At 38.4% G+C, this 21,630-nt stretch overlaps 1 protein-coding gene across 1 annotated transcript in view; it reads right to left on the bottom strand.

Moving 5' to 3' along the window:
• Positions 1–620: 620 nt before the first annotated feature.
• The window catches only part of SLC38A9 (solute carrier family 38 member 9), a 91,809-nt gene continuing 70,799 nt past the window's right edge, over positions 621–21,630 (bottom strand). Inside the window, 4 exon segments of the mRNA XM_078153196.1 lie at positions 621–3,540; positions 7,083–7,172; positions 9,430–9,578; positions 21,256–21,369. Coding sequence (XP_078009322.1) covers positions 3,375–3,540; positions 7,083–7,172; positions 9,430–9,578; positions 21,256–21,369 — 519 coding nt within the window. The 3' untranslated portion in view covers positions 621–3,374.

Raw genomic sequence — 21,630 nt, 5'->3', positions numbered from 1 at the left:
TTGTTGAGTTGTTTTCCTTGTGTCTGGCTCTTTGTGATCCCATTTGAAATTTTCTTGGCAAAGAAACTGGAGTGGTTTGCCATTTCATTCTCCAGCTCATTTAATAAATGCTTGTTCCCTTCTCTCCTCCATCTCTTTATCATTCAAAAACAACTGGGAACAATGGAAGAATAAAATTGGGTGGATGTTATGTTCCTCAGGGATATGAAGAAATGAAAGCCCTCTGGGGATCTAGACTGCTCTGGAAGATGTACGGTCACGTACCTTTCTCACACCTGATCAGATCTGGTCATGCTCATGTGAAGGGCTAAATCTGCTCCAAAAGGTTCACTAAGTAAAAAGCAAGTGCATAGTTATGTTTCATTCTTAGGTTTTGGTCCAACAAATGTCTCACATCATCACTGATGTAATCCTGGTCTGAGGTTTGGGCGTTTTTTAGAGTTGGTGAGTAGTAAAGCCACTTGGGATGTTGGCTTGGGTGGAAGTAAAGGTGGAAGAATGCTTAGGCAAGGATGACGAATACCACTACTTTGCCATTTCTGACAAGAGAAATTCAATAAGTGGGCTAACAAATATGCAATTTACCAATCCAACCAAACAAACACAAAAATACAAGAGGGTAGCTGAAATTGTTTAATTTTTTTTATATAAAAAGACAATAAATTACATTTGAGAACTCTGGGTTGTAATGTTCTTACAATGCTAGTTCACAATGTATGATTACATATTATATTATCTGCAATCAGCAGATAACCATAAAGTAGGTAACAGTTGGGGCAGAAGGGTATGTGTGTATGTGTGTATGTATGTATGTATGTATGTATGTATGTATGTATGTATGTATGTGTGTATATGTGTGCAAGGATTAGTTTTTGCTCTAGCATGAAAGTAGTATAACAACAGATTGTGCATGTATCATTCAGACTTGGAAATAAATTTCGATACCTGAACTGAGGTAAAACTGATTAAAAAAAATAAAAAAAGAATGACAAGATCATGAAAAGTTAAGTTTGGATTTGAAGAGTGTAAACAAGGACAGTGCTTTTAAAAAAAAATCCAGCCTCTGTATTATCTGCTCTTATAAATAAGCTCAGAGTAATAAGTTAATGGGGCTTTTAAAACAAAGACTTTTAAATAAATTAAAGTTTTTGCAAAACTAAACAGCTGGGACTTTTAAAAAATGTAATAGCCGCTCTATTACTAATTATTATTTTCCCATAATAAGAAATTATGCTTTTTGCCCAGGAATCACATCAGTGGGTAAAAGCAAGAGGTATTCAAATGTAAAGAGTATAACAAAGTTGATAAAGATGCAGATGGTTCTCAAAAAACTTGTCTCTCAGTAAGTATTAAATGAAATCAGTTCCATTTAAGTTTCACGTATGTGTTCCAATTTGAGGCCAATTATCTAAGTTTTTGGACTGTTCTAAAAGAAAGACTGAAAATTTCAGACTCTATTTATGTCAGAGTCTCTATAGTTTTTATGAATTCCGAGGTTAAGACCTGGTTCAACCTCCCTCTACACCAAATCTCCTCCATGAAGCCTTCCCTGAGCATCCACAGCAATGGCTGGCTTCCTTCTTGCAATTCCTTCAGCACTGTGCCCTTAAGTCACTTATTAAACCTTATAAGCTATTACAGATATTTGTGTGTCTTATCCTGCCCCTTACACATGAGCTACTTGAGGCTGAACAACATCTTATTCATAGCTGGATCTCCTACAGTACCCAGTATAGCACCTTGCTCTCAATAAATACTTATTAATCAATATATAATGGATAATTGGTTTTCCAGTCATAGTCTAAATAGAAACAATAGAAAGGTTTATTGACACCTTAGTTACCATTAAATTTTTCAAAGCTGTATTTGTAAAATAAACTTGATGCAAGTAAACTGTAAAATTCCCTTTACCGTGAATAGTACTTTCATTTTTATATGTAACTTTACTCTTTACTCCTAGGTAATTTCTATGATAATCAGAGCTGCTTCTTCCAGCCATTAAACTCAATGACATCTGCCTTAGCCTATCTCTATAAAGCATTTATAGCCTTTTCCAAAGGCCTTCCAAAGAAGAAGGGTGACAAGTGTGATGGCTTCATTGAACATCTTGATGCCATGCTAAAAGCTGCAGTTACTGGACTTATATTAGTTAGTTCCCTTCTGTTAGAAGAGAAACTAAAAAACCTAAAGTAGGTAATAGGTCATGAAAGGAAGAGGCTAAAAATGGAAATCTAAGCAGAGGAAGGGCAGATTATAAATTAATCAGAACAAGGTAACATGCTAGAATGTTACTGTGCAAGGAAAAAAATAAAAGAAGCCACTCCATGTGGATAAAATACCAGGGCAAAGGAACAAGATTTGTAAAACAGGAAAAACAAAATGACTCTCAGGAATGTGACTGACAAACAAATCATTCAACCCTGGCTTAGCATGGAACCCTGATGCTCCAAGCCTCCAAGTTCTTCTTGGGAAGACACCAAGTAGGGTTGAAGTGGTCTCTGATGGCCTTCACCAGCAATCATTATTTTCACTAATGTGCTGTATGTAGTAAAGTACCTTAAATTGCTCTCCCATGGACTGCAAAACATTAAAAGACATTTCTTTTTTTTTTCTTTTTTTTGGTTAGGCAATGGGGTTAAGTGACTTGCCCAGTGTCACACAGCTGGTAAGTGTTATGTGTCTGAGGCTGAATTTGAACTAAGATCCTCCTGAATCCAGGGCCAGTGTTCTATCCACTGCGCTCAAAGACATTTCTAAAAGAGACTAAATCTCACCCCAAAAGATTTGATGGACAAGAATTAACAACTAGAAGTTGGGGACAATTACGGATAATTCTCTTAATAGGAACTTTTCAGGGTCCCCATAGCCAAATTATCACTCCTATGCTTAATAACCAACCTCAAACTAAGATTCAAGGACACTCAAGCACTGAGTAGCAACTCTGATCATTTAAAAAGGTGCTGTTCTGTGACAGGTTCATGTACAAGAATCTAGGGACTTAAGGATGCCTAAGTCTGCAGAACAGCAAGGTTTCACAGAGTATCAAATAGTATAAAGCTTAATAAAACTATTTCGCTTGGGAAAGCAAATACTTTCTTTTACCTGGTTTTTGACAATTTTGGAAGAGATAACTAGAATTGAGTGAGTAAAATATGTTGAGGAGGTAAGAAGACAAACCTTGTTTTCTTTCTGCCTCTGCCCTCTTGACAGACACACACAAATGCCTGTCAATGGGTCCCTTCTTCCCTTATTTTCAAATATCCTAGAAGACATTCAAAATTCTATCAACTACAATTAATATTTACAACTCAGTTTACACCGAGCTGTTACATAAGCTCAAAATATCGTGAAATAGGAGCAAACAACTGAGGCTTTCACATAAAGAACTGAGCTACCAGGTTTGCAAGGCCCACCATGATGATGAAGGCATGGACTAACAGTGTGGGCCACGTCAGGCGCTCCTCATTATACAGGGATATTATGTGGATGAGAGACGGATATATGAACACAAAGGCCAGGCCACATGCTGCTCCTGAGTATCTGCAAAATACAAAGCTCATTGTGTTAATGTTCTTCTTGAGTTTTTCTGCTTTACAAATAAAACAGAGTATGATTTCAATCTGCCTCAATCTGAAAAGGCAAGGAAATCATGACTGTTGAGAAAAGGCACTAGGGTTTAAAACTTTTAAAATTCCCCATCAAAGTTAATATAAAACATTATTTCCTGTTCATCTTTATCTGTTCAGGAACATCCGCTTGATAAAGAGTTTTTATTTTTCCCCAAAACATCCAGCTGTCACTGACTGTAGCCACATCCCCAGATACATCTGGAGATAGGCTTCCCAGCTTTGATCTTATACAAATTAATTATGCATTCTGGGATTTCAAGGGTCTGCTGGCATCAGTTGAAAAATGAAGATGGACGTGAAATGCCTCAGTAGTGTTCATTGTAAATATTAAAGACTGTAACAAAAAAGGAACCCACAATTACCCTCTTCCTCCCCAACAACTCAAGTTCTCCTGAATAAAGGTTTAATGGGTCCTATAAGTCCTTTCCATGCAACAAGCAACAGGGATTTATTTGTAAGGACACTCCCATTTCCTAAATACTCTTATTCTCCCCTGGCTAAAGAGGATTCAAGAAACAACTTTCTTGGGCAAGGACTTAAGGTAGAGATTTGATCTGGGGGGGGAGGGGTAGAACGAGAAAGAAAGAGAGGAAAGGAGACAGAGAGAGATAGAGGAGAAGAGAGAGAGATCTTTATATATCTCTATTTAAAGGAATATCTTTAGCACAACTTTCAGTGATGTACGGGATGTACAACTCTAACAATTCTTATTCTATTTACTCAATCTACCATAAATTTTTTTTGGAAAAGATAATAAGGAAGGGACTTTTCCATTTCTTTTGCATTATGTTTATCTATCTCCTATACTAGAGAAAAGTATACTGCAGGGCAAGAATCAAGTCTTCAGTATAACCTCCAATAATGCTCAACACAAGCATATATTTGGTTAAGTATCTTCTGACAAACCTTGGACTGTGAAATCATAGACATAGGTTGTAAGACTAACTGCCTTTTATCCCAGAACCCCTCTTCTCCCGATGACGAGGGCAGCTTGGTAGGGCACAAAGGAGGCAAGCAGAATGAATAATGTCTTTGATGGGGGAAAAGACTTCATGAAGGATATGAAACTACAGGGAACAGTGATCTATTTCTTTTATCCCTTCAAGTACTAGGAGCAGGTATATTGTCATCAGGGCATGAGGAAAAGGTAGGAGAGAAAGAAAGATGGGAATAAAAAATGGAAGTGGGCAAGGTGGCACACACCTGTAACCCCAGCCACCCAGGAGCCTGAGCCTGGAGGTTCTCTTGGACTGCTGAGCTAGCTGGGAGTGTGCACTAAGTTCAGCATTAATATGGTAAGCTCCCAGACTGGAGGAGCCACGAAGCTGTCTGAGGAAGGGTAAAACCAGCTCAGGTCAGAAACAAAGAAGTCAAAGCTCCCATGTTTATCAGAGTGGGATGGGGTTCATAAGCAGCCCTTGCATTTCTAGTCTGTGTGACATAGGAAGATCCAGTCTTTAAGACACTGGATCAGAGATGTTAAAAAACAACACCGAGTTCCAGGCAAATAAGGATCTGCTTAGAGTACGACACAAATGGGGATACAAAATGAGAAATTTTTACATTTTTAAAAAATATGTTTAAGGTTGGAAAGTTCTGCTCTTCCAGACACATAGGTATGTATTTTGTGATAAGTTGACCTGTAGGGTGACAATGAAGTAACACAGAAGGGATGCCATTTTCTTTTATCTTTTTCTTCTAAAAACAATTGTTTTTATGAACTCAGCAAACACCAAAAATTATGAACATTCTCTTATACAAGAACAGAAAAAGAAGACTGCATATGAAACTGTGAACCTAATTTATGTGCAACTTTTAAAAAAGTTTATGTAGCAGCTGTGTCATAATGTGGTAAACAGGTTTCTTCAGCCACTCTTATTTGCTCCCCACCCTACTCCTGACTCATTACTTAGGTGGGTTTCCCAGTGTAAATGTTCCCTCTCTGCTTTGGGGAGCTAATAAAATGATCTAAAATTCTCCCCAATTTTATCTCTGAGTCCCCAGCTGGAGAATAATGCTCTGGCAAAACATCTCAGTGCTAAATTTCTCTCTCTTTTCTCCAAGGATGGTTTCACATCAATCGACTCCTCCCCACTGCAATACTAATAAATAAATGCCTGTGGTTAACTTCATAAAGACAAAGGAAATGTTTAAAACATGGAAAAGTAAACAGATTTGCCCAGAGCCCAGCGTGAAAAAGAGCTTCATAATCACAAGAGTCGTGGGGGAGAGGAGGTATAGATTTGCCACCTGGGGTCACAGTATATGGAGAGTTTTGACATCTAGGGAAAGCAATTTAAAATTCTCCCTTTCTATTGTGAAAATACTCCTGAGACTAACATGTCTGTTTTCCACGAGTGGACACAGAGTAAGCCTGTTTGCCAAAGGGAGCCAATCAGGATCCTGCAGTGAGCCAGAAGTCTTGCTCAGTCCCAGATGCCTTTGCTGGTGTTTGCTGGCTGACTTTGCTGAGCTGTGTACCTCAAACCAGCTTAAACCAGCTTTGTGGTCATCTGTTGCTGCAAAACATCCTGCTTCCATGTGCCACCTCATCCTGAAAAAGACTGTCCACTCTCCATCTTAACTCTTCCCTGAACCTCCCCCTTTGTGGTTTTCAAGCATAAATTGCCCCTGCCTCTCCTGGGCTAGGGGCTCCATTACATGGCTGCCCCGCCATGTATGCCTAATATCTTTCCCTTTTAATAAGTAATTTTGTTCTGACTTAGCCAGAACTCCTCTATATTTGAGGGATGGGTTTTTGCAGCTGACATCATGTATGTAATGCATGTATATATATACATATACATATATATATACATATACATATATACATATACATATATATATATATATACATATACGTATATATATATATATAGAGAGAGAGAGAGAGAGAGGACAGAGAGAGAGAGAGATAGACAGACAGAGATAGATATCTAAGATATATACATACGTTTCTTTAAAACAAGATCTCTACTTTTGGTTTAAAAATGAAAAGTAATAGAAAAATAATAGCAACTTGGGGCAGCTAGGTGCCACAGTGCAGAGAGCACCGGCCCTGAAGTCAGGAGGACCTGAGTTCAAATCCAGCCTCAGACACTTACTAGCTGTGTGACTCTGGGCAAGACACTTAACCCTGATTGCCTCCAAAAAAGAAAAGAAAGGAAGAAAAAGAGAGACAATAATAGCAATTGGATAAGAAGAAGGAGTAATGAGACCTGAGGCAGAAAGAGACTAGGGCCACCCAAGAAGACATCCTGCCTACAAGAATACCACTAATCTCAAACAAACCTGAAATGGGAGTGGATGAACTTCTTGACTTTTCCCAAAAGCTGGCACTTAGCTATAATTAGTTTTAGCATATTTGAAGAAACTATACAAGTAAAATTAGACATAAGAAAGGCTACTTCCTATAAAGAAATGCTAACAGAATAAGGGGTTTGTGATCAATACCTTATGATTCCTCCTATGTTTGGGTAGAAACAGGCCATGCTCACTCCAGCTCCCACGATAATGAGATTAAGAACCAGCACGTGGAAAATACTAGAAGTCAAGAGGTGGTCATGGCAGAAAGAAATAAAACAAAAAGAGAGAAAGAAAAGCCAAATCAGCATTGAACTTTTGAAAAAGAACAGCCTTCATTTGTTGTTTCGCCAAAATGGCAACGGCATGCCTAACGAGCGTACTCACTCATTTAACTTCACCTTTTTGAATGAATCAGTTACTTGGATCAAAAGGGCATCTAGTGACTGCAGTTCTACTAGATTTCAAACCCTTTAAAAGGTCGGGTGTAATGTGACAAATCATCTATCTGCAATATGTGATTGTTAATACTTGATGCTTGAGAAACACACCAAGAAAAATTATTCTCAATAACTGAATTTCCAGATAAAAGCAACCCTTTTAAAGTGAAGAATGATCACAGGCTGATGAAATCCAGTGAGTTATACCAGAGAAAATGAAAAGCATCAGGGGAAGGATAATTTAAAACATGCTTACATAAACAGGTGGTCTGTTACATGATCGAGTAGACTTAAAAACTGTCTAGTCTTCCAGCCCAACTGTCTTGTCTGCTCAGGGACTTAACCTTTCATAGGGATGTGGAACACTCACTCACCAAGGTACTGGCTGAAGCTTTGCTCTTTGCGCTGGACAAAGACACAACAGATGTGTTCTTCAAGGAGGGCCACGTTTTTAAATGACATGCAAATGCCTTGGTGGGGCTGACTGTGTGCTGGCTCATGTGTGTGGGAGCAAGCTGCATGGATGGGAGAGGGACCCAAAGGGGAGCCCCCAAAGCTCGTTCTGGCACTGGCTGGTTTTCAGACAGAGAGCTCTGCACTCAAAGGGCCACCCTTTGGCCCCTACAGAGAGGGAAGAGCACAAAGAACAAAAGAGAACGAGCCAAGGATTTTTTTTTTGGCCCATCACTGAACTGTATTTATTTGATTTCAGCTGACCATAAATAATGCAAAGGGTATAAGACACAACCAGAGCTTTGGATCTGATGTTGTCTCAAATCTCCCAAGGAAAGAGAATTAGTTGCTCTCAACTTTAGGTTTAGCAAATTTATGATAAAACTATTTTAAGCAAGAACTATTTATTTAATAGATAATAAAAACAGCTAGCATTTATACAGAGTGCCAGGCACTGTGCTAAGTATGTTACAATTATTATCTCATTTGAACTTCACATACAACCCTGGGCCCATTTTACAACTGAGGAAACTGAGGCAACCAGGAGTTAAGTGACTTGTCCAGGGTCTGAGTGTCTGAGACTGGATTTGAATTTAGGTCTTCCTGATTCCAGGTTTAACACTTGTCATGTAGCTGTCAAGAAATCTCTATTAATTCACAATTAAAAACTAAGTTAAGGCAGCTGCTAAAATCTGACTATCATAAATGAGACTTAAAAACAAAATGTTTACTTAACTGGATCAAAAACCACTTTTCTCCTCAAATATATCAAAGCTAATTAAGACTCCCCCCCCCCAATATGAACATGTAATGAAACTTCAAGAGCTTCAAAGGCTGGTAGACATTTTATCACTTCTTTCAAAATCTGCTCTCACACTGCTCAAATACATAAATAACTAGTAACAACTGAAATTAAAACATGAGTGTGCTTCTCACAAGCTCCATGTTATAAAAGCATAAGGTGCTGTACACACACATACACACACACAATTTCCTGTCATATCCTGAAGAGATTAACAGTATTTCCATCATGGAATGAGGCAGGGTCCTGTGACTTTGGGCTTGGAGGCTTGCCTCCCCTCAGTGCCCTGTGGACAAGGGCGAGTCATGTGATTTTTCAGTCCTCCAGGCAACTCTCCAAGACTGTAGGTCACAGATAAGAGTTTTTTCCCTAAGGAATTTCCAATACCTGTAAAATCACATGTTTGTCCTCCTTCCCCAAACAAATCATAAGGTAATCCAATCAATATCAGAAGTCACTTAGCTCAGCTTCCTGCCTCTGGAGTGTCCTTAAATCATTCTAGATAATTGGAGTATGACTTTGGGCAAATTACCTAATATCTCTCTTGGCCTCAGTTTCTTCACCTATTAAATGAAGGTGTCAGGCTAGATGACTTTGAAGGTCCCTTCTAGCTTGAAATCTATGATTCTTAGCTGTCTTCCCTATTTAAAGATACCCAGGGAAGAGTCTAAAAACCTGTCCTGAGTAACCAATATAGAACTGAAGATTTTTATAGTTTAAAATACTCTCTATTTTGGGATGGCAAATTTAATAGATAACCTGACACTCTAGAAATCCTATTGGCATAGAAAAAAGGCCTTACCTAGGGTAAGCATTACCGAAGATATATCCCAACAGTTGGACTCGAGCCAAGTAGCCCAGGAGTGGGTACACGGTCATCATTTGGAACAGCAGAAATATCCTTCCAATGAATGACAAGATGTCATTGCTTGGGAAGTTGTCTAAAAAATTCTAATCCAAGAACATCAGTGAGAAAATGTCAAAACAATTCTTGACAAATAAATTCTACACACAATACATAAAAAGGTAAGACTTGTTGTTTAGTGTAAGTACTCAGAGAAGTAAAGGCATATTCGGCTTCTGTCTACCTGAAATGACTATTTTAGTCAATACTCACTCATTCACAGTAACCCCACGGAGAAGAGCAGTGATTTTGCCATTCCCTCTACAGAGGCTTTTGTCTCAGCAATATATCAGTACTATCACCAAATGGAAAGGTATAATTTTCTTACTTCCTGTTTCCATTCTTGCCTCCCCAAAATGGCTTAATATTTGGAAAATCTGTCACATAGAATTGTTCTTCATTCCTTTCTCTGAAATATAGATGCCATACACATGCCAGCTGGGAGAACTAGATACAGATTGTATAATGGGGACAGTTTGCTCATCAGAAATGAAAAATTCCCAGTAGATTTTCTGTATCTAAGAAAGAGATTCTGTAGCCAAAGAAGAGAAGGAAACTACCAAAGCTGCTATCAGAATAGTAGTTTAATCCCCTCCCCACCGCGCAGACTGAACCCATGATTTCATTGGCACAGGGAAGCCCCAGTGAAAAAACTCCCTTTACCAATTCAGACCTGTGATTACTGTCAATTTACAGCCTAGAAAGTTGTCTGGGACACCGAGAGGTTAACTAACTCATTATCCCTGGTCACACAGCCAGGCTGGGTCAGACATTGGACTATAGCTCCTACATTTGACTACTAACTATATTTTCTCTCCACAAAGCAAATAAGTTATCAATTTTGTTATAATCCTCACTTGTTGATCCCCTGGAGATGGGCTTCCATCTCCATCACGCTACTAAAACCACTTTCTCCAGTGATCCAATTGCCAAATCCTCCTTGCCACCAAATTTCTCAATCCTCACCCTCCTTTATTTTTCTCAAGTATTTGACATCTCTTACTGTCCCTTCAAATTCAATGAAATAGTTATTAAATACTTCCTGAGAGCAAGGTACAACGTGAGACATTTGGGACACAAAGATAAAGAATGGCATGGTCTTTGCCTCCAAGGAACTCCCGTACTGTTGGGAAGCAGGGATAAGCCATGGATGACAGCCAAGTATAATTTCTTTCTTTCTTTCTTTTTTTATTGCTTAGGCAATGGGGTTAAGTGACTTGCCTAAGGTCACAGAGCTAGCAAGTGTTACCCGTCTGAGGCCACATTTGAACTCAGGCACTCCCGAATCCAGGGGTGGTGCTCAATCCACTGCCCCACCTAGCTGCCCAGCCAAGTATAACTTCAAGGCAGATTGTGATAGGAGAAAAAGAGGAGATCCCGGGGAAGTTATACACGGAAATCTCTCAAAGAGGAAGAAAAGGTTTTAAGAAAGGAGAATTCTCCCATTAATACTCTCCCCTCCCTTGCCTTCTATGCTCTCTCCTAGTTCTCTTCTTGTCGAACATATCTTTTCCAGCCTCTTTTCATGATTTACCTTCTTTCTACTGCTCTCTAAGCATGGAAGTCCCTCAAGAGTCTATCCTAAGCCTATTCTTCTTTTGCTTGGCAATCAGAGGATCACAGATTTAAAGCTGCAAAGGGAGCTGGTGAGATAACCAAATGAAATACTATGGGGGGGTGGGGATGGGGGTGGGTGTCAGCAAACATTTTCCTGTACAGGGCCGGAAAGTAAATATATTCGGCTTTGTGAATGATGAGGCAAAATCGAGTATTATGCAGGTACTTACACAAGACAGAAAACAAATTTCTGCCAAAATTCAAAACAATAATAATAATATAAGATTTTCTGTAATACATGTCTACTAATGAGAAGAAAGGAATTCTTTCGGGGGGATAACATTTTGTTTCATTGGGATTCAAAGTTTGTGTTCTCTATCATCAAAACTGATTGCACGTTTCTATCTGTTCATGCTGATTGTATTTGAAAATGTCTTTCACAGATAGAGGTAAAGGTTATTATTATCCTTATTTTTACAGATGAACACATTGAGGCAAACAGGTTAAGTGACTTGCCCAAGGTCACATAGCTATAGTCTTGAGGTCAAATTGGAACTCTGGTCTTCCTGACTCCAGGCCTATAGCTGTGCCAACAAGATGCTTCTGGTTTTTAAAATACAAGGATAGGATATAAACTCAGCCTGGCATTAAAGGTTTTTTAAAAACTGAACTGTTACTGTTCCTTTTCACATTATGCCCCTTAGTGAGTCACACACTGCGACCCAAATGGACTGTTAGCCATTTCCCTTCCTGAAACCTGAATTCTCTCATGTTCCATGCAGGTATACTCCCAACTTGGAATGCACATCTACATTCCTGCCTGCTGAAATTCTTTTCCTCCAAAGCCCAGGTCAGATTTCATCCCTTCTCTGAAGCCTTTCTATACCACCTTCTCTTCTCCAACACCAGGCCCAAACTAAAAGTGATTTCTTCTTCCTCACATTTTCTTAGAGCACTTTGAACAGATCTTTTCACGTTCTTCCTTGAATCAAATACTGTAATTTGTGACCATACTGTATAACCCTTAATTTCCTTCAAGGCCAAGACTGGTGACCAAACACGGTATCTCCTACACAGAAGAGACTTAAAAGCATCTGTTAAATTGGAGAAATCATAACTTTCTGGAATTCTTTTATAACAAATCACCAGTGGATTTTACCACATACCAACAGAGGATCCCTTTCCGAAATTTAATGGGACATCATTTGTGAAATTCAATTTGCCCCCAAACAACTTCCAATTCATTTAAATGTGCAAGAGACAAAATAATTCTCAGGACACTTTATACAACAACAGACATTTTAAAAACATTTTAAAGTTTATGAAATGCTTTCCTTATGGGTATTATAATTCCCACTTTGCAGATGAAGAAACTAAGGCTGAGAGGTAAAATCACTTGCTCATGGCCACATATCTAGTGTCAGAGCTGGGATTTTAACCCAGGTTTCCTGACTCAAAATCTAGCACTCACTTTACTACACTATACTTCCTCTCAAGAGAATTATGAAGCATATTAAAAGCTCCTTTTTAGTTCAACTGAAAATATTATGCATCTCCAGCCTAACATCCTTTCCAGATTTAGCTGAAGGAAGGAGACTTTATCAGTGCTTTAGTCAAGTTTCTCAGGAAACAATGTCCTTGGCTAAAATTATTTTCTACTAAAATCTCCTTATGCTGACCCCTGCTGCTTTTTTTTTTTTAAAAGAAAGTGTGTAAAAGATCAAGGAGGAAAGCTGAGCCCTCAGAAATTAGATTAAGGGTGGTAAACAGTTTTAGAAGAAAATACCTCAATTCTAGTTAAGATCTTTGACTTCTTCCCCAGCAGGGATAAAGGAATTGATCAGAGGGAAAAGGTCTTTTGTGACCAGCTTTGGGGGTAAGCAGGGGTCAGGAAGAGAGCTCTTGAAGGAAATGGTCTTAAAGGGATTGTATGATTTTAAGGAAATGATTTTCCAAGGTTAAGTGACTATTGTTTTGGATTAATTGATGAAGCGAAATATTAACTTATACCTAACCCTGAGCTGTATAACTACATTTTCCATATTTGAAATTTTCCTTGTTCAAGATTACTACAGTTAGTAACAAACATTTATTGAGCACTTACTATGTGCCAAGCAGTGGCAGCTAGGTGCCAGGCCTGGAGTTAGGAAGACTCATCTTCCTGAGTTCAAATCTGGCCTCAGACACTTATGAGCTGTGTGACCTGGGCAAGTTACTTAACCCTGTTTGCCTCAATTTCCTTATCTGCAAAAGAAACTGGAGAAGGAAATGGTAAACCACTCTAGCATTTTTGCCAAGAAAACCCCAAATGGGGTCATGAAGAGTCAGACACGACTAAAAACGACTGGGAAAATTGGGACATCCTTGATAGTAACAGAATAGCTGGGTAGAGGGAGGGTTTGGAAGGAAAACTAATGAGTTAGTTTGGACATACTGAGTCTGAGATGTCTTTAGGACATCCAGTTAGAGATGTCCAATAGGCGATTGTTGACACAAAGATGTACGTCAGGAGAGAGATTAGGGTTGGATAGTTATCTGCAGAGAGGTAACTGAAATGGGATAGTATAGAACAGGGGTCAGCAAACTTTTTCCTATAAAGGGTGAGATGGTAATTATCTTAGGCTTTGTATGTTTATGCAGATACTCATATAACAAGAGAAAAACAAATTTCCACCAATTTTTCTTGCCAAAATTAAAAACATAACAATAAGAATAATAATAACAACACATAATTTTCTGTAATACAGTTCTACTAATGAGAAGAAAGGAATTCTTTTTGGGGGAAAGCTAACATTTTGTTTCATTGGGATTCAAAATTAGTGTTCTCTAGCATTAAAATTGATTACACATGTTCATCTGTTAATGCTTATCATATTTCATACTTGAAAATGTCTGTCACAGTAGATATTAAATATGAAATCACAAGCATATGATTTTTTAAAAAATAAGTTTTTATTGATGATTTTCATTTTTTACATCATCATAGTTTTCCCTTGTATTTCTCCCCCTCCTAGAAAGTGATCGCTCACAACAAAAAGTATTTTTAAAAGAAAAAAGAAAAGAAAAAACAGAGGAAAAAATCAGCACAACCAATTAGTACATTGAAAAAGTTAAAGAACATGAGTAGTGTGCAACATTTGTGAACCTCTCACCTCTGTGAATCAGGGGTAGGTTAAGGATGTTCTCTAATATTTCTTCATTTGAGTCAGAGCATATACTTTTAATTAAGCCAAAAGCATAATAGTCTTAAACAAGTCTACCTACTCTGCACACATTTCTTAGGTTGCTGTAATCAAGCACGATTTAATTATCTCACCATTGGTAAATGGCTTTCCTTGCCTGGCTAACGAGTCACTCAGAAACTACTTTGGTTGCAACAACTTCTTTTTCGATTTTTATTTTTGTCAAATTCTGCTGTGATGAAATATCCTCTTTAAAATTCTGTAGTTTTTCTGACTTGCTGTTCTGTGAGCTGGGAATACTGTGATGAGTGTTTAGTCTGGCAATGTTGACTTATTTTGACTTCCTTTAGCACAGCTATATTGTCACTGCATTATAAGCTCAAAGGTCTGACATCTAATTCCATAACAAAATAATCCACACTCCACTGTGCCTTAAAAGCATGACAGTCAAAGTTTACCTTTTTTTTTTGTTTTGACATGATGAATATGCATTGGAGATACACACACACACACACACACACACACACACGCGTATTTTAAATCATGGTCTGGCACAATGCATGGCACGCAAAACACTGGAGTTCTAACCCTGTCGCTGCATTTTGTAGCATGCCCAGCAGCAGTGCTAAGTGATGCGAGCCCCACATCTGGTCTCTGTCAGAACTACTTACCTCTGCTGTGTAGCATGAAAACAGTCATAGACAACGTAGACAAAGGAGGCTGACCGTATTCCAATGAAACTTTATTTATGGACTTGTGTTTCAGACCATTCACCAAGCACTGCCTCTTCTCTCCTCATCTCATATCACTCACATGTCTTCTACACTTTCTTCTCCTTTACCATTGTCCCCCATGGAGAAGTAGCCCTTCTCCCTCTCCAGGTAAACCCTACTATGAGCACCCATAATCCCTTTCCATCCCCTCTTCTCCAGCACATTGCCCCTTTTATCATCTATACACTTCCACTAATCTTTAATTTTTCCCTACTAGCTGCCTCCCTACTGCCTACAAACATGTCTATGGCTCCCCCATCCTTACCTTGATTCATTCATCCCCACTGGCTACACTCTGAATCTTCTCCCTTCCATGGCTAAACTCCTTGAAAAAGCTGTCTACGTTTGATGCCTGTACTTCCTTTCCTTTTACTGTCTTCTAAAACCCTCCATGGTTTGGAAGATTTCTGACCTCATCATTCAACTGAAACTGCTCCTGCCATATTAATACTCTCTTAATTACCAAACCTAATGGCCTTTTCTCGGGCATCATGCTTCTTATCTTGTCTGCAGCCTTTGACATCATTATTCTCCCTCTCTCCTCCTTGTCCTCCTCTCAGTCTTAACTTTCCTTCTCACTCTCCTTTGCTGAATCTTCCTCCAGGTCACATCCACTAACTGTGGGTATCCCCCCAGGCTCTGTCCTGGGCCTTCTCTTCTCTCTCTGTACCAGGGGCTGGCAAACTATGGCCCACTGCTCAGATGTGGCTCACCTCTTTTTATGTGGCCCATGATCTTAAAATGGTTTTTACATTTTTTGAATGGTTGAAAAAAATCAAAAAGAAGAATGCTATTTTGTGACATGCAAAAATCATGTGAACTTCACATTTCTGGTGTCCATAAATAAAGTTTCATTGGAACACAGTCAATCTTCTTTGTCTACGTTGTCTATGGCTGTTTTCATGCTACACAGCAGAGGTAAGTAGTTCTGACAGAGACCAGATGTGGGGCTCACATCACTTAGCACTGCTGTTGGGCATGCTACAAAATGCAGTGACAGGGTTAGAACTCCAGTGTTTTGCATGCCATGCATTGTGCCAGACCATGATTTAAAAACGAAACAAAACAAAACAAAACTGAGGTCTGAAACATGAATAGGAATGAAAGAGGCAGATAGGAAGAGTAATCAAAAGTTAAGCTTGGCAAAGCATGACTGACTACAAGTTAAGGGGGCAAGGGATTCAAGTAAAAAGGATAATGGTGAATTTATCTGGTCCATCAAGGGGACAAGATAGGGATTAGTGGAGAATGTAGCCAGTACAGGGGTGATGGCCAGGGAAAGAACTGCAGGGTAGAGAGACCAAAGGTCATGGTGAGGAAAGAGAACAGAGTTAGGGGTCATAAGGCAAAGGGAAGGAGGAACAATTAAAGATTATGATCAGATAAAGGAATCTCAGAGTTCATGAACATGGAAGAAGAACGTTTGCTTGTGCTGGTAAGATCAAAGGGTAAGCTCAGTGTTGGAGCACATCACAGGAACTGAGAAGTTAGGGTGTCTGGGAGGAGTCTCAAGACATATGTTACTTCAAAAATGACATGAGCAAGAGGAGATGTCCAAGGACCTGAGCAGACTCTCAGTTTGAACACCCCTCCCTGAAGAAGAAGAAATGCTTTAATTTAGAACAATGATGAATTAATGAAAACTTTCTGGCAGGCTTATGGCCACGATGCACAACATCACAAGAGATTTTTTCCTCAGACAGTTAAATGGTGCCTTCTTCTGTTTAACGTTGTTTGTCCTTCATTTATGAAGAGGACCACTGACATCAAAGGGTGACGTCCTGACTTGCTTCTGAGTTGGATTTAAGCGAGGCAGAGCTGCACAAAGTTGTCAGCCTCACTCTCAAGTCCAGTGGCAAGACAAAAGTCAGGACGACTGGTGGTGGCCCAGGATGAAGTGTGAGAGAAATTATTATTAAATAACTAATTGTTAATATTGGGGAGACATAGGATTTAATCCTCTTTGAAAACTTATTCTCTACTAGGCCAAACCAGCCTGCAGATAAACAGACTGGATTAACTTTCTCCTTAATCTTGTTCAGACCCCACCCAGGCAAGGAAGCCCTACTCAGGAAGTTCTACTCAGGTTTGGGTGGGGATAAATTCTTTGATTAGATTGCCCAAGGCAGGGGTGATTTGGAAATAAATGACATAATTAAAGTTATATCCCCCAGCCCCTCATTAGAACCACTCATTATAATATCCACCTTTCATTATAATATTCATTCTTCTTATTAATTGCTAACCAACTCAGGGACACCCAATCTTCCAAGGGCACATAAACACTGAGTGGGTTCCATGATTTTAGTCTAAGAAAGGTGGCCAAATGACCATCTTTTTATTAATAACATTCTAGCATTATTAATAAAATGATTAATTATTCAGAAACGATGTCTCTCAAACTTTTTACACGTCACAATGGATAACCTTTGTGTCTCTGAGGTCTGACCAAGCTCTAAGAGCTCCACAGCATCTTCACAGCTGCTGAAATAAACTTTTCATCTGCCCATTCAGGCATTTAATAAATATTTACTGATTGATACTTCAAGGGATTTTCAGATTTGCATGGTATTAGCAGCTTTGGAACTTCTGCTGTTGCATTAATAAACATTCATTAAGTGCCTTCTACTTGCCAGGCCTATGCTAACAGCTGAAGGTGCAAAGAGACAAAAGATAGACCCCTACCTTCAAGAAGCTTACAATTAAACAAATATATACAAAAAAGTTATATGCAGGATAAACAGGAAACAATCAACAGAGGGAAGGCACTGGACTAAAGAGGGATTAGGGAAGGGTTCCTGGCAGAAGGTGGGATTTTAGCTGTGACTTAAGGAAAGCCAGAGAGGTCAGTAGCCAAGAGTAGAGGAGGGAGAGCATTCCAGGCATGGGGGGACAGCTGGAAAAAATGTCTGGAGCAGAGAGATGGAGTGTCTTGTTGGTGGAACAACCAGAAGGCTGGGGTCACTGGGTCAAAAAAGATCCTTTTGACTCAGAATTATCAGGGAAAAATGTTTCCCAGAAACAGATGGCTTCATGCAGTATACTGTTAGATTCAAGAAGATGGAATGAGATCCTAACTATCTACATGGACATTAACATGCAAGCCCTGAACCTTTTGCCCTCCTGATCATACAGTTATATTTAATGTCCACTGATTCTTAGAATGTCCTGATACTTTTGAAAGGGTACTTGGGTGCAAGATTTAAGACAAAACTAGAAGTCTAAATCTAGGTGGTCTTTGTAAAATTATTGACAATAATGTCTCAGTTTGTGGCTAGAAGTATCCTGGGTGCTAAAATTTGTACTCTTGAGATCCAAGTACCCATCTCCAAGTGTGGATACTTTTGCCAGTTACTACTGTTTAAAACAAAAGCTCCAGAAACTATGTGAGTAAAAAATTGATTTTTAAAAAAGAATTTATCACCAGCCTTCATTCTTGCTAACAGGTTTGTTTTATTTTTACCGTCTTTTTTATTCCTTCTCCAATTTACTGCAGTATGGTTGACTGATGCTTGCTACCTACAGGTAGGTGAGGAGGTGGATAAAGCGCTGGGCCTGGAGTTAGGTAGATCTGAATTCAAATCCAGTCTCAGACACTTACTAGCTATTGTTATGTTGTTATTATGTGAACTGATATAAGAAGAAATACAGTTTTGGGATTTTCAAGAAAACATGCTCAGTCAGCCAAAAGAAAAAAGAACAGGTAAATAAAACAGTAGGCTAGTTTACACCGATACAGAGGCCTGAAGTTCAGACAAAAGACAATGAGACGTGGATAAAAATGTTCTTCAAAGTAGAACATTTTAAAATCAATTTCTGATTCATAGAATAGAAATTCCCTTAAGCAAGGACCAATACAAGGCCCTCATTTTTTTGCCAGAATTTAGGTCAACTTAAAAAAAATGGCAAAAAACAATAAGCCCAGGTTTGTTGTAGGAGGCAATGCTTATTTAAGGAAGTTTTTTTAGACTTCACTGAAAAAAGAAGAGAATAGTTGAGATGGTTGAGATAATTATGTCTGTGGAGTTGTAAATTACCCTTGGAGAAATGCTGGTTTCTTCCCTCAGAGAGCTGAAGTTAATTTTGAGATTTCTCATGATTTCCAAGCTTAATTTTAGATATACTACTATTCTCATGAATCTGGAAAAGTAGCTGGAATTATGGAGCAACATCTAGAATTGAACAATTTAAAATTTGGATTTTTACTGAGTTTGATAAATTAGGGGCAATTATTATTTGTTTATCTACAGCTGATCTGTGGTCTGGATAGTAATTGCTGATGCCACATATTGTAGCTACAAGATTAAAACTGCTAACTATTCTATAACAATTTCTAAATGCAATGAACATAGAATACCAAAAGCAGAACCCAGATGCATGGAATATATTTTCCACATAGATGATTCAATTTAACTTAATTAATACTATATCTATCAATTTGTTTTTGTTTTAGATATTAAGTTAATGAGATTATTTTATATTAGTGCTGTTTTTAAGTTTCTTGCATTTTAATTTTGGAAAATATCCTAGAAGCATTTTAAAATTTGGGGGACTATCTAGAGCTTGATGCATTTGTAATGTGAGGTGAGATCCTTTTTTTCTGAGTGCTGACTGATTAATGAACTAGAATTATGTATTAATGACATTTGTCTGGAAGACAGCATTTTTTTGTTAGAGACTGTCTTAGGTATTCAAATGTGCATGCTCTGGTTTATCAGAGCTATTTTGGGTTTGGCAAACATTGCAGCATATTTTGGGAAGTAGGAAATTATATTGGCATAATTTGAAAGCATTTCACAAGAAGTCTGAATATTTAGAATATAAATGAAATATGAATATTGTCTATACTGAGTTTAAATGGAAAATTTTGTGATTTGTGGAAATCTAAATCATTCTGCCATACCCTATTCAAATGACTTCCATCTTATCTTTGGTATTGTTAAACTTGCATCAATTGATGTTTATAACAGGTCCTGGAAAAGTCCCAGTCAACTGCCTCCAAGACCCTTCCTGAGAGAAGAGGAAACTGGTTTTATAAGAGAAAAAAAATCAATTTAAAAAATCAGTCTATGAATAAACTTTGGCACCTTTGTTTTCACAGACTGTGTGAAGTCTATGTGAAGGGATTTTTCAGAAGTACAATCCAAGGCTGTCCTGGGACCTGCCAGGCAATTTAGAAAAAGGAGACCGAGGCTTTTCTCCAACCCTTCAGAACAATTATTACTTTAATCTTATTTCTTTTTCAGTTTCAATTAGCTATTCTAGAAGACCAGCCCGCTTGAGCCTAAAGTACCTCTTCATTATCTTGTTCCTGTACTTGGCATACTACAAGTATACAAAAAGCAAAGGGGAAGATGGTGTTAATTGGTTTTACTGAAGTCTAAAAAATAACAATAAAAAACATTGTAGTTCAAGTGAGAATTTACATATATATATATACATATATATATATATATGTAAATTCTTCACTTGAACTAAAAAAAAGGTTTTAATATGCTCCCACAAGAATAAACATGAATGATGGTGGTAGGTGGGGGCACAATTGGGAGCCAGGTAGGAAAGCATCTACAAATATTCTTCTTTTAGCTTACTGCTTCATATTGACAGACATTTCTAGTCTGGAAGTAGATATCTTATATGCTCCCACATTATTGCCCTCCCTGCCTCCTGCCCACTATGCTTTAGGCTCATTTCTTAATCTTGAATAGCCCACCCCCTCATTTTCATCTAATAAAATCTTACCCACATATTGAGGACCAAGGCAAACGCTATCTCCTCTGTGAAGCCTGCTCTGACTCCTCAGTTAGTAACATGTTCTTTGCTTGGCTAACACAAAGCACTCGGTTTGTACCTCTCATGAAATTTCCATGCATTATTCTGTATGATAATTATTTGTGCATGTGTTCTATCTTTAGGAAGCTGTGACTTCATGAGGGGAAGGGCCTAAGTCTCATTTAATCTTTCCATCTCCCTCGGTGTTTAGTACAATTATCTGTACGTAGTAAGAAATAAATAAATGTTTTTGGTCTACAGCACTACCTACCTGCCAAGGGTCATCCTGACAGCTACTAAGCTTATTCTTTAGGAAGGAATGGACAAGGGACTGGATCTTTTTCTCTGGAAGTACTATAGAATTTGTATAGTTCTTTTGGAAAAGAAATGTACCATAACGTGCAGGCATAAACATTTGTGTATGGTGCATATTTCCTTACCTGCTCAATGCATTCTTTGGATAATGGTGGAGAGGGAAATGAAGCAAAAACCAGGAGACCGATGTAGAGGTATGTTAACATCACCAGGAAATAAGCAATGGACAGATCCCTTACCTGCAAACACAGGATTTGGTATATTTATTCTGTTAAAAGGTCACTCTGAATAAGATGAAAACAACATTATAAATAAGTACCAAATGAGTCTCCCTCATTTTTCTTCTTTTAACAGTCCTCACTCAATTTGCCAACTGCATAATCAATTATAACTACATAAAACAGATGCCACAAAAGGGAATTAAAGTGATAATACACCTGCTGATGCATCACCTTACCCTGAAAGAATGTCAACAAAATCAAAATTCTTTACCACTGGCC

The sequence above is a fragment of the Phascolarctos cinereus genome, unplaced genomic scaffold (assembly GCF_003287225.1).
Source record: "Phascolarctos cinereus isolate Bilbo 61053 unplaced genomic scaffold, phaCin_HiC Scaffold_4;HRSCAF=312, whole genome shotgun sequence".
In the NCBI taxonomy this organism is placed as follows: domain Eukaryota; kingdom Metazoa; phylum Chordata; class Mammalia; order Diprotodontia; family Phascolarctidae; genus Phascolarctos; species Phascolarctos cinereus.
This window is presented reverse-complemented; position numbering and strand designations above follow the sequence as displayed.